This window comes from Melozone crissalis, unplaced genomic scaffold (genome assembly GCF_028551555.1).
Source record: "Melozone crissalis strain CALT ecotype California unplaced genomic scaffold, PUWL_Pcris_2 ptg000017l_1, whole genome shotgun sequence".
Lineage (NCBI taxonomy): Eukaryota > Metazoa > Chordata > Aves > Passeriformes > Passerellidae > Melozone > Melozone crissalis.
The window spans coordinates 12,597,528-12,611,095 of record NW_026535795.1 but is presented as its reverse complement, the minus strand read 5'-3'; the positions used below and the strand labels follow the sequence as shown (position 1 = coordinate 12,611,095).

Genomic DNA, 13,568 nt, shown 5'->3' with positions numbered 1-13,568 from the left:
AAGCACAGGGCTGGGTTACAGCAGCTGTTCCAAAAGGTTTGGCTTTCATTAATAGCTCAGAGCAGTAACACCTGTGACCCATGACCCCCACTCAGGATCCCCCAGCTCCTGATGTCTGCACTGCCAGATTTAGCTGAATTTTCCCAGGAGCCTGATATTGGTGGACCCAAAATCCAAGTGTTACAGCATCTAGTTACCCAGAGGTGTTGTGGAATCCCCACCCCTGGCTGTGCTCAAGGCAAGGTTGGACAGAGCTTGGAAGGACCAGGTCTAGCAGAAGGTGTCCCTGCCCATGGCAGGGGGCTGGAATGAGATGAGCTTCAAGGTCCTTTCCAACCCAAACCACCCCGTGATTCTGTGATTTAACCATCCCAGACAGACTCCGTGTGCCAGCACTTCAAACATTCTAGATCTGAACATTTGCAAATAAGATTATAGGCTCAGAAGCTGCCACATGGAGCTTGCTTTGCCTCCTTTATCTCCAGCACACAAGCAGACATATGTGGCATACAGCACAACGTCAGCCAGTCCCACACGGCCAGCTCTGTGCAGTCTGTCTTGGGCTCCAGCAGAATTGCTGTGGTGCTTGCAAGGAGAGCTCTCGCAGCAATGTCACAGTGCCAGGAGGCACAGGCAGGCACACAGAGTGGCAGCAAGCCCCACCAGCTCCCTGTCACCTTCAGGAAGGGGATCACAAATGGCCGCAGGGGGAAGTTGGTCGCCTCTTGCAGCTTGCAGTGAAATTCCTCGATTGTCACCGTCGAGTTCTGAGAAAAGAAATTAAGAAATGAAATGGCAATTTGTTCTTATTTTTAGACATGTGGGAAATGGCTCCAAATGAACAGAACTGGGAGGGAGACAGCATCTGCTGCTCCAGGACTGACAGTGTTTGCATTGGATCCTGCTGGATGCAGCCAGCAAGGCTCAGGCCAGTGGAGCAGGAATGCTGCACTAGGAGAGGGGTGGGAACTGCCTGGCTCAGCACTCCCCCAGCTCCAGAGTGGGAGGCAGAGGCTGACTCCAGGGCAGCAGGACCCAGCTGGCATCTACTGCATGCTGGGGCAGGCTGTGCAGAGTCAGGCTTTGATCCCAGCTGCTCAGAACTGCACACCTTCCTCCCTTCAGTTCTCCTCATCTAACCTATCCATGGAGTCTCAGCAGCCTTCTGTTCACTCTGGTCCTCTTCTGGTCCAGCCCTGCCTCCCCTGGGGCTGCTTAGGCTGAGGAATGCCTGGGACAGCAGCATTTGATAATCTGCGTGTACAAAATTCACCCCTGCAGCAACAAGCACGATCTGGGGTGAGAACAAAAGCCAAAGGGACCTGGACAGCTTCTCCTTCCCTCCCCAAAAGGGTAGGCTGAGGCACTACCCTGCATCCATGGAATGAAATATGCTATATAAATGCAGCAGCAGCATTTGACATCCAGTGCTTAAGTCCTGGGAGTGACCCAGAGGACATGGACAGACTCAGGTTTGCCTTGGAAGCAGAAATGCTCCAGGCTGCTGCAGTCTAGCTCCCTTCAGGGCTGAACCTCAACATAAAACGTGTCAAAAAGCAGAGATCACTGCAGGAGCTCCACAGGACCACAGCTGCCCAGAGCTCCAGAGCCTCAGTCCAAGGTCACAGAATGGGTTGGGTTGGAAGTGTCCTTAAAGGCCATCTCATTCCACCCCTGCCATGGCAGGGACACCTTCCACTGTCCCAGGCTGCTCCAAGCCCTGTCCAGCCTGGCCTTGGGCACTGCCAGGGATCCAGGGGCAGCCACAGCTGCTCTGGGCACCCTGTGCCAGGGCCTGCCCACCCTCACAGGGAAGAGTTTCTTCCTAATATGCAATCCAAACCTCCTCTTTTTCAGTTTAAATCCATTCCCTCTTGTCCTGTCACTCCATGCCTTTATAAAGCATGTGCAGTATCATGTCTGAACAGCATTGAACAGCATTTCTCCCAGTTATTCTGTAGAAATGCAAACACTGGATACAATTCTGCAGTAAGACCTGTTCATTTGGGTTTGAAGGGTGTTCTCATGGCAGGGGTTAGGAATGAGATGATCTTTAAGGTCCCAAATCAAATCATTCTGTGATTCCATGATTTACAGAAAGGCTTTGCCCAATTCCTGCACACAATCTCGTGCCTAAGCCACTGGACCAACAGCTTTTTGAAACACAGCAAAGATAAAATAAATAATTCATTTTCTCAGGAACCACAAACATAAGAATCTGGCCCAGCAAAGATGCAAACAAACACTGTGTCCAGGACCTGGGAGAAGCCAGCCAGCCTGGGATGGTGCAGGACTCACCACGAGTGCCAGGACGAGGGTCCGGACCTTCTCCCCGATCTCCGGTGAGATGTCATTCCCAAACTGCTGCAGGGTGGTGAGGAAACGCTTCAGCTTGCTCAGCTGCCGGGCCCCACACGTGGCTGGGAGCTGCTGGTTGGTCAGTGAGGAGGAGGAGGACGAGGAAGGGCCGTTGCTGAACCTCTGGGGTGGGGATGGGGCCCCGTTCAGGGTCGGGGGGGAATGGTTGATCCCGTTGGGCACTGCAAAGGGGAGACAGAAGCCATGCTGAGCACCAGGAGGGCACATCCCTGAGACCTGCTGCTGAAGTGGATCCATCCTCCAGCCAGGAGGCTCCTGCTGCTGCTGAGGGGCAGCTCAGGTGGCTCCATCTCACCCAAGGAAGGCTGGCAGAGTCTGCCCTGTGCCTGCCATCCCTCCCTGGGGATTTACAGGGAGTTTCACAAACACAGCTGTTTTTTTCCAACCTGGTCCCATCTGCAACTTTGCCTCCTGTAAGTGGTGAGCATGTTGAAACAGACTGAAGGGCTGGAAGTTTGGGAACTCAGCAAGGGATTAGGATAAATTGTTGACATCCCCATGCTGTGGTTGTGCAATGTTGAGCCCTGTCTGATGAGCAGCTGTGCACTGGGGCCCCAGCTTGGTATAAACCCAGAATTTCAGAGTGAAAATACATGATTGGAAATAGAGTCATAGCTGATCCACAGGGCTTATCCTTAAAAACCCAGTCCTGAATCTCTTATGATTTAAGTGCTGACAAGGGGGCCACAAGGTATAAAAAACATTTCAAGTGACGGTGTTCAGAGAAGGCCTGAAACCACCTGGCAGAGCTGCCCCTTGCCTGTGGGAGGAGCAGAAACTTGCTAGAAAAGATGCCAAAATTTCTGCTGCACCTTCACAAGGATCATACCAAATCCTGATGAACTCAGTGAGGGGTTTTTCAGAGAAGACAGGAGGTACTTGAACAGTTAAACCACTCTGGGGCATGCCAGGGTCGGAGGCTGGAAAGGCTCCACACACCTGGACCTTCGTGGTGAGCACAGGAGGAAAACTTAACCAGAGTCAGTTAAGATGCAAGGAAAGATAAAGCTACAGAGACCAACAAAGGTGGTTCCTGCCAACCAAGGGTGACAGCCCTCACAGACAGATGATGAGATGAAGGTGAAGGCCAGCACTGAGAGGATGGAGGTACAAAGGCAGTGTGAGCTCATGCCTTTTGTTATGGAGCAAAGCAACCTGAAAAACTCCTGCTTTTCACACCCACTCAGAAAGCAGCAAACAACAGTGACATCAGGATGTACCCACAGGTACAGCTCCACAGAGTACACCAGAGCTGTGTGAAAGGCAAGGCCTTTCTGGAAATTACTCATAAAGGCCTTTATTTCACTATAAAAGGGTTACAGATAGGGTGAAGCTGCCAAGAGAAGCTCCTCTCAAACAGCAAAGGCTGAGCAGCTCCGTGCTCTCCGGCGGCCACAACCGAGGCGCTTTCCCCCTTCTCTATTTCACTTCCTCTTATTCTTTCAGATGAAAGCCTGGGGAGAGCAATGGGCTCTATTTATAGCTCAGGAGAAAGAGGGGCTGTGAGCCACCCCTGGGGCTGTGGGGGACCCTGGGGAGAGGCTGCCAAGGAGGGAGCAGGGGATGCTGGCGGATGGGGGATGAGTTAGACACGGCCCCGTAACCGCGCTCTGCCTTTCTGGGCTCAGCCCTCCTGACCCTCTGCCAACGGCACCACCGCAGGGCAGCTGGCACTTATCTGATCCTGCTCACCACCAGGACCTGCTCCACCACACACCACACAGCAGGGCTGGCATCCTGACTGCCAGGTGAGAGAACAGTGCTGCAGCAAGCCAGGCAGTGTACCACGATCAGTGGGATTGCTGGTTTGGGGACAGCAGGGTGATAAAATTCATGGGAACAAATCATCATCTAAAGCTACTCTTAAATTCTGCCTTAGCTCCTACACAGTCAAAGGTTTTGCTGTTTCTCCAACCCTGTGTTAATGATCCCTTTGTTCCAACTGCTCCACCTCACCTGCCCAAGCCAGGGCAGGTCACACCCCCACTGAGTGACCAAGACCCTCTGGTGCAACTGAGAAATGAAAAAGCAAGAATGAACTTCACCACAGGTCACATCTCTCATGTGTCTTGGAAAGAGCCAATTAAGTCATCTGCAATCAGCAGATTCAGGCTTCTTGGCCCTTAACAGCGTGCCAAGCATCCTCATTGGAAAAATTAATTTCTGTCACTTTGCTAATGGTCTTTTTCTGCCTGAGCAAAAGGAGAGCCATTAAAAACGCCTGAGCACATAAAGATGGGGACAATGTGTCTGGCGGGATAACCCAGTGATTAGTGCTGCTGCCAGCACATCACAGTGTGTCCTCCAGGAGGCTGGGCTGGAAATCTCCAAACCCCAGTGCCAGCATGGAACTCTGAGATAGCCCAGACACTGTCATGGACAGCACAGCAACACAGAACCAGCTAGGGAACACTCTGTGCAGGGAAAAAGGGTGAGGAGAGCATGGAAAATATGTACATGCCATGTGTGGGGGTCAGATAACTCCATGACCAACAAAGTAAAGCAGCTTTGCTCCGGAACAATGCCTTTAAAAAGACATTAAATGGCTTAAATGTTGGCTAAAGAAGGAAAAAAAGGACCCTTTTTAAGCTGTAAGAAAAGGCTGAAGGTCCTTTCCATCCATGGAGTCACCTTTGAGCAACACTCAGCTAGAAGAAGTGGGTGCAAGGCTGTGCTACAGCTGGGCAGGATCAGGACTGACTGTGGCTTAATAGGAAAGATTATAAAGAGAAGATGGAAAAAAGAGAATATGGATGGACAGCAAGGAATTTTCAAGGCTGGGAAATTAAAAAAATGAAAAACTTTCTAATCTCAGCTGCAGGAATGCTGCCTGCAAAGTGAGATACAGCAGAGTGGGAATTAACTCCTCCAAAAGATAAAGAGGAAAGCCCAGCTCTTGGCTCGCTTGAAGCTGACCTGATAAAAGATTCAATTTCTTAAGGAGTTTATGGTGGAAATCAAGGCTGCACCTGCAAAGAGAGAGACTCAAGGCAGCACCAGGAGCAAGGCAGGAGCAGGCAGGGGGGCAAAGGGGGATTACACAGCCTGTTTTATGTCCTGCAAGCACTACAGAACTGCAGGAAAGCCCCGGTCCCCCCTCCCACACAGCCAGGCAGCATCACCCGCAGTGCCCTGGCTGATGGCTGGGACATCCCAGTGGGTTCTCGGAGCAGAGCCCTCCCTGCTGGCTGGAGCAGGTCCCAGGACAAGCAGCAGCACTGGGCTTACGTGCAGTTGGAGTGAAGGACACGGGCCGGGGGCCGCCGGCGTTGACGGGAGGCAGCGGCGGCATGTTGGGAGGAGAGGACCTGGACTGGATCTTCACTTCCACGGGCGATCCGGGCATCACTGGCACCCTCTTCTCACCAGCAACTGTACCAAGAGAAGGTGGCAAGGCTTAGTGACAGTCCCTGACATGCATTTCCCCGCCCAGCACGCCGGGAACAGTGCAAGGGTGAAGATAAGAGCTGAGGGAAGTCACGCAAGGCTCCCATGCTGCTCTGGAGGGCCCCGAGCTGGGGACAGGCACCAGGGTCGTGTCTGTGGTGTCTGTGCTCTCCATCCCAGTCTCCTGACTCCATCTCCTCACCCCTCATGTCCAAAGATGCTGTTCAAAGTGTTTCTGTCGATTTGCTTTGCCCCCATTTAAGATCTCTCTGATACAACACCTTGCTGAGCTTTTCCAGAGGAATCACAATCTCTGGGAGCCATGCAGGCAGTAACCTGGACTTGGGCTGGCCAGAAGTGACTGGAAGGGGCCTGGGGTTGTAGAGATGAGCTGATATCAGCTACTCACATCCCCCCTGCTGTGTGCAGTCTCTGGTGTCTAATCTATGACCAGCTCAAACTGCAGCTTCCTTTGCAGCCTTGGGGGGAACAGTGGGACCACATTCCCAGCTCCAATGGCAGGGATCAGCTTCACAAGACAAAAAGGAAGAAACATCCTAATCTAATAGTGAGATGCTTTTGTTTGGTTTTTATTTTTTGGGAGGTGTTTTCAGGTATTTTTGGTTTTTCAAGTGCAGACAGCTCAGCAGACAAAGCCTAAGGATCTCCAAAGCACAGATCCCGTGGGAGCCAGTCCCAGTCCAGGGGTGCTTTGTATTGCACTGCCAGCATCTCCAGTTTCCATGACCCCAAAGAATCACCCCTCTGAGATGATGGTCCCCACTCTCTGCTCTTCAAGCTGGCCCTCCCTTGCTCAATTAACTCACTAACGAGATGTGAGCAGCTTGTCCCCCCAGGAACACAGCCAGGTCCCCAGCTGCACCCCAGCTCAGGCTGTGAGGGAGCTCAACCCAACTTCCACCTCTCCAGTGCTGCAAGCTGGGCTTGGGACCATTACCATGTAATTTGTTATCCACAGCTCTTACCAATCTCTGTCAGCTGCAAGAAACTCAGATTTGAGCCCAGGCAAACGATTAAATGCTGTATTCTCATAGGGCGCTGAATAGGTGGCAAAATTCTGCACTGAAATACAGCCCAAACCTGCTACTTCTTGACTCCCAACAACAAAAACGCTGCTTTTGAGAGCAGAGAAAACACAAACTGGCACCTGAGCCCTCGTGCTGCTGCCTGGGATCTGCTCTGTCAGCCCCAGCACCTGCTCTGCCACCAAGCTGCCTCATTTATTTTCCTTATGGCAAGTCATGGGGAATGCCAGAGAGGTAACAAATGAACTTTGTTATTCCCAGCATTTCTTTCTGCTGTTTGCAGGAAGGAGGAGCAGGGATGATACACTCTGTAAATCCATGTTTTCCCGCCCTGTCAGTACAGGTGGAATAGCTTGGGTTGGAATTGCTACAAAACCCACATCCCAGAACAATTGTGTCTTCATTTATCTAAACCTGCTTTCAAGAAAAGGAAAAAAATTCCAGACTTTGCTTTCATGAAGAGGGGAGATATTGAAGCCATGGGAAACCACTTTTAATTTTAACTTATAATAACTACATTAATCCCATATTGCAAACTACTGTACATGTGGCCCAGCTTCCATACAATTGAACCCTGATGTGCAGACCCTCCCTGGCATTCCCATGCATGAATGTGATATTCAGATGAATAACCATGCATTGATGTAGGAACAGGACATCATTTATACATGCAGGCACCTATTCCAGCAGGGGAGTTTATCAGCAAGAGCAGGGGAAACACCATGACTTTCTTTGCTCTCTAAAAAATGCAGCAAAACTGAAATTTTGTACACAGAGTTAGGGGTATTTCTACCACAAAAAGGCTGAGTTCCCTCACTCAGGCAAGGAAGGGACACATTGCTAAATGACCCAAATTATTCAATCAAAACAGCACTAACTGTGCCTCTCCAGAATTCAGTGTCAGCTGCCCAGTGACCATCCAAGGTCCCATTGTCACCCACCTGCTCTCTCCTCCCTCTTTCCATGAAACCCCCTTTCCCAGGTGTACACACCCAATCTGCTTATTGCCATACCCTGGAGAGCATGAAATCCTTAACTTTCCTCCTATTCCTTCCTAAAATTTTCCTAGGGCACATTAAGAGAGCAGAACTAATTTGGTTAATTTACAGAGAGGGAGATAAATTTTACATGGAATTTATAACCGCATAATAAAACCAGCTACTGTGTCAGACACCAAAACTGAAGCCCACAAGAAGCCAACACCTTCCTTTCCAAGCCCACTCCAACAGACAAGAAGCAAACAGGATTGTTAAATTTAAAAGCTTCCTGCTAATGACCTGGGGCATCTATAAATGCAGATAAAAACCATCTTTCTGAAGCTCTCCTTTTTTAGCCTAAACATGTCCATTTAATGAGAATCATCTGAGCAAACCAGGCTGTGACCAAGGGCATGAGTCAGCCTTGAGCTGACCTGGGGCTAAAACTGAGCCAGTGAGCAGCTCCCTGGAGAAAGACTGAGTTCCTGGACTCATTCTTTCACTTCCACCACTCAGAAATATTTACTGGCTCACCCAAGAGCAGCTTTTCAGTGCTGCCTCCATTTGCACAGGGAGGGTGCAGAGATGCTCCTCAAAAAGCATGCAAGTCACTCAGGTGTGTCACTCACCCAAAGAGTCAAATGCCATCACAGACTTTGGATGATAATCTTAACAAGAATAATTGTTGTCAATGCCTGAATGCTCTGAGCACCAGAGCAAGATACCTGCCCAAATTGGAAACACTGCACTGCTCTCCTTCACGAACTCCTCCTTCCAAACCTTACCTGGCTCAGAAACACAAATGCTGCTGTTCCTTCTCAAGCAGTGCCTGCAGGAGCAGGCCAGACATATTTATGGCACAACACTTTATTTGTCAAGCTGCCAAATGCCCAAAGTTTGCAGCGACACGTGCTCAGCTCTGCACCAGGACCTGCCCAAGGTGAGCAGGGACAGAGGCAGCAGTGATGGGGACACTGGGTGGGAGAGCTGCTTTCCCAACCTCAGACACACTGCAATTCCCCATGGGAAGAGGAATCAGAGAAAACACAACCTAAGGAGGTGCTGTTTTAGCCCTGGCTCCATGCAGGAATTCCATCTCCTCCCAGCAGTGGTGGATTTGCAGCTCTCAGCTGGGCACGGGCAGCTGCAGCACAGAGCAGCCTGTGCTCCTGCCCTAGATATTCCTGTGGCCCATTTAAGGAGCCCAGGTGTGCAAGAGCCCAGAAAGCCCCAGGGCTGTGAGTACACCTGGAGCCCTCCCTCTCTCCCTCCCTGACAAGCTGCAAGGCCCTGGGTTCATCTGGCTCTGCTCTGGCTGTCCGTGTGCACCAGATTCCCTCCGCTGCTCCAGTCGCCATCCTGGCGTAACAAATTAAAAAGGAACATATGTCAGGATTAAGTGCAGCTGATGATTTCTTCTTTCTGGAGAGGAGAAAGAGCTAAGTGAGACAATGAGAGAAGAGGCCAAGAAAAAATCTGGGGTCTCAAGTGATGCTCAGAGAGGTCCCACTCCTGCATTCCCAGCTCTCTGAGCACATTTCAGAGGGGCAGCTTCAACACCAGCTCCAGACAGATCTCATCCTATTTATTTTCTTTAAAGAAGTCTTCCACCTATGGTGTTTAGTACAAAGAGTGTTGCTGTGACAGGTAACCTCAGCATTTACTAGCACTACAAACTGTATAAAGAAACTGCTTTATTAATCTCTTCATGCCTGTGGGCTTGAGAAAAAGGAAAAGCAGAAGAAAAAAAAAACAGCAACAAGTTAGGGAGTATCTCAACTACACTGGAATTTAAATTAATCCCTAAATTCCTTTGGCAATTAGAGAATAAACTAAGTGATGAAAAAGAAGGAAAAACAGTGCTTGAGGAGAACTGGATGTTACCTTCCCCAAAAAAGCAAGATTAGGAACTGGAAAAGAGTGACAGTGAGGCAGACAAACACAAATTGTCTCCTCCTCATCCTCTTCCCAAAGCTCAAAATATAATTCAAGGCAGTACCAGGAGGTGCTCCACTCTGCTCAAGAGAAAGCCTTGATCTAGATTCCCTGACAGAGCCATGGATTTGCTGAGACCAAGGGAAGAGAGGGAGAGCCACTGCTACAGAGCAGAAAATGGGGATGCTTTATCTGAATTTACACTGCAGTGTCTGCATGGGCACAATTTAATCCAGTCACCCCCCTGAGAGCACATTCCTGATGCACAGGTAGGATTCCCCTTGGTTCTGTGGCATGACAGTTAAGGAGGAAGGATGAACTGTGGAGTGATTTTGGAGCTGTCATTTGTAAATAAGCTGCAAAGAGTCAGAACTGTGTCTCACCAAGCCATGTGCCAGACTCGAGCTCCCCAGCTTTCTGTAGAAGTCAAACAGTGAAATATCTTGGAAGAAATAAGAGAAAACTACATTAAGCATGAGACAGCCCTGCTATGCCCAGGTAAGGGTTTGCTTTTCCCTTTGGCAGCTTGCAGGACACTGAACAGGCTCAAAATCAGACCTTGTCAACAAAATTTTTACCACTAAGTGGTTATATTGCAAAGCTGTAAATAAGAAAGATGTTTTTTGAGTAAAAGGCTGTGTACAAGGGTTTGCCCAGTGGTTCAGTCTTAGGAGGGAAATCATGTCATGATTTCAGACACAAAGAAGTAGTTTAATCAAAGCAAATGTTTTCAACTTTCATCTGGAACAGGCAGAACATATTCACAACCTAAACAGCCTCTCCTAACCTCAAAAAGTTAAAAGTCCCAAATTCATCCCCACCTCTTGAGAGCAAGGGACTGGAGAACTGTCCCAGTAACAACAGCCAAGGTCAGGTCTGTGGCAATCTATAAAATCAGAGGGTTTTAGGAAAACTGCAGAAGGCAGGCTTCAGATGCAGCAGAATTGTTAGTAGAGCTAAAAGCAACAGTTATGAGGTAAGTCAGCCTTGCCAGAGTCAAGATCCAGCAGGAGAAATTCTTTGGTCACCCACGAGCCAGGTCCGAGCTTATTCCAGAGCCAGTGGACAAACAGACACCCCAAAGGGGATCCAACCCACCCCAAAACATCCCTCAAAACAAGAGAGATCAGCCACACCTCTCTTTCCTCTGGCCCTGCCACCTCAGGTGAGCACTTGGGCTAGAGGCATGAATTAGAGAGCACCTACAAGTCAGCAAAACGAGCCCTTCCTATAAACAGTCCTGGGAACTTCTTCCCCCACTGTTTACATGGATCTAGATAGAGCAATGCCAAACTTGGCTAAATGGATAGAGAGGCCACTGGAAAGAGGGAAAAGAAGGAGGGCCAGACCTTTAACAGCCCCCTGTGACCCAAACTGTTCCATACTGTGCAAGTAGCTCCATGCCTCATGCTGGAGGGCAGGCCAGGGACCGCCCCAGCCCAGCCCTGACATCCCCAGTGAGGAGGAGGAGGATGTGCTGCAGTTGGCTCCTCACAGGGTCCCTGTTGATCATCTGAATGCAGACGAGAGGCAGCATCAGTGTAACCTGACCTGATAATGTAAATAGGGTGAAATGAAATATGGTTCGCCACCTCCCCAGCTTTGGCGAATGTTTATTTTGAATAACATGCTTATCTGCTCCAACTGCTCACCATCTGTTTTCAGTCTCCACCAAGCTAATATTTTTCACATTTAGGAACTGAGAAATGGGAAGAATTACATTTAAATTTTATTAACATCTTTCCTCCGCTCCAAGGTTGCCTTTCCCTCCCCTTGATGGCTCTAAGCCATCTGTAGAGCACCTTTGCAGTTCTCCAAGGCATGCAGATGAGAGGTGATCTACATGCAAAGCAAGAGCATCATTACTCAGGCTTCCAGAAGATGCCATTTACTGCAATTCCCTCCTCACCTGCTTCCAGACAGCTTCCCCCAAGCTCAAACTCCAATCACATCGTCAAGGGAGCAGTAATATTTTATCTTTTTGCAGCATTGCTGCATCAAAAAGCGATGGAGAGGGGAGATAAGCATCAGGAACAAGGCAGCCAACACAGCAGCTTTCAGAAAAAAAGGATGGTTGGGTCTGTCCCAATTTGGAGGAGAGTGAAACACTGGGAGGTCTGTAGTCAGGATGACTTCTCTCTACAAATATTGACATTTATTTGCCTGTGGGGTGGTTTCTAGAGGTTTTTCTTTGCTCGAGTCAACAAAAGGTGATTTACAACCAGCACTGGGGGACACGAGCGTGTGGCACAACCAGGTCACCAGCAAGGGCTGGTCACAGCAGGTCCCTGTCCATCCTCCTCCTCCATGCCATGCAGTTGGCCAAGATGCTACTCCAGCAGCAGTGCCAGTGGGTAACTCATGTCCCTGCACAGATATTTCTCCACTCCATGTGATCAGCCTATTTTTACCCCGTTTAGCTCGGGTTTATGGCACATCCCAGCTCCTGAGCTGTAAGAGCTGTGGGAGGGGAGAGGGCTAGGCACCTCTCAGGAGAGCCTTGCATCACACAGGAGGGAGCTGCTGAGCCTGGGAGAGGCATTTTATAAATCAAAAATAAACGCGTGTATCTCCATTGCCATCTAGTCCTCTCCCACACACAGCTGTTTCACTTTAAATCTCAATTCAATGTGAAACTCAGATAGAAGAACTTGAAAGAGCAAAGTATGTTATCGTTCACAAGCAGTCCAGAAAGCAGTTAATAAGGGAAATAAGATTAATAATTTATTCCTGAAGGCAGACTGCAGATCTTTATCCGTCTTGCCCTTCAGTGATTTTTATAAAATCCTATTAATGTGCCTGGCTCTAGGAACTCAGCAGTAGCACAGGTTGGATTCGGGGCAGCTCCCAGGCAGACAAGGCGGCGGCAGCTCCAGCTCTGCCTGTGCCATGGCCGTGTCAGACCCAGCAGCACAAAGCTGCCTGCAGGGCATTCCTGCCTCCTGAGCCTTCCTCTGGGGCCAGGACTCAGGCCAGGACCAAACCCTGGATGTGGGATTCACCCCACAAACTATCACATCCAACACAGAATCACAGAATTTCTAGGTTGGAGGAGACCTTTAGGATCATCGAGTCCACCCCATGTTCTAATACCTCAACTAGATCATGGCACCAAGTGCCACACTCCCCACAGCTGCTGTACATCAAGCCCCCAAACTCATCTTGCTTCTAAAGGAACACAAACACCCTGTTGTGGTTATCCCCACTCTACTGCTCTCTTTCCATGAAGGAGCAGGGCATAGTTACCCTGACAGCCATTTCCACCCAGGAGCTGTAGCTGCTCTAGCACCACCACAGCCATTCCCTTCCCACACCGCTAGCATCCCTACAAGCAAATTTTGGGGACCCTTGATGTCCCTGGCAGCAGATTTTAATCATCACTGTCTCAAAGGGATGCTCCCTCTGCCAGGGAGCCCGAGGTGCCCTGGGGCATGGCACCCTCCTCATCCTCACCAGCTGATTGCTCTGCCCTCATCAGAGACAGCCACCCCAGAGGGAGGCACACACTCCTGGAATATAGCCCAGGAGAAAACATTCCTGGAAACCAAGGCCTGCATTGCAGTTTTAGGATAGGAAGCACTCTGGGGACTGAGGGGAGTGATGCAGCCTCCCCAAACCACCCCTTTGGCTGGGTTATAACCTGGCACAGGGCACTCGTTCAGCAAAGCCAGAGTCCCTCACTAATTCATTTGCTTAGATACTGCTAAGTATTTTGGTAATTTTTCATTAATTCCTAGCTCCATTTAACATCATAGAATCAAGACTATTTTTTTTTTAAATCACCCACTCCCATAACAATATTAAGCAATATTTCCTCCTCCGCACTATTTACTCCTTGGGCTAA

General features: G+C 49.6%; 1 protein-coding gene across 5 annotated transcripts in view; it reads right to left on the bottom strand.

Annotated features, from left to right (window-relative positions):
• The window catches only part of CBFA2T2 (CBFA2/RUNX1 partner transcriptional co-repressor 2), a 59,393-nt gene that overhangs the window by 9,928 nt on the left and 35,897 nt on the right, over window positions 1-13,568 (bottom strand). For all 5 annotated transcript variants that reach the window (XM_054274741.1, XM_054274743.1, XM_054274742.1 and 2 more), the window contains exons 2-4: window positions 5,608-5,751; window positions 2,299-2,540; window positions 678-767 (exon numbers count right to left, since the gene is read on the bottom strand). In XM_054274741.1, coding sequence (XP_054130716.1) covers window positions 678-767; window positions 2,299-2,540; window positions 5,608-5,751 — 476 coding nt within the window. The remainder of the gene's footprint in view (window positions 1-677; window positions 768-2,298; window positions 2,541-5,607; window positions 5,752-13,568) is intronic.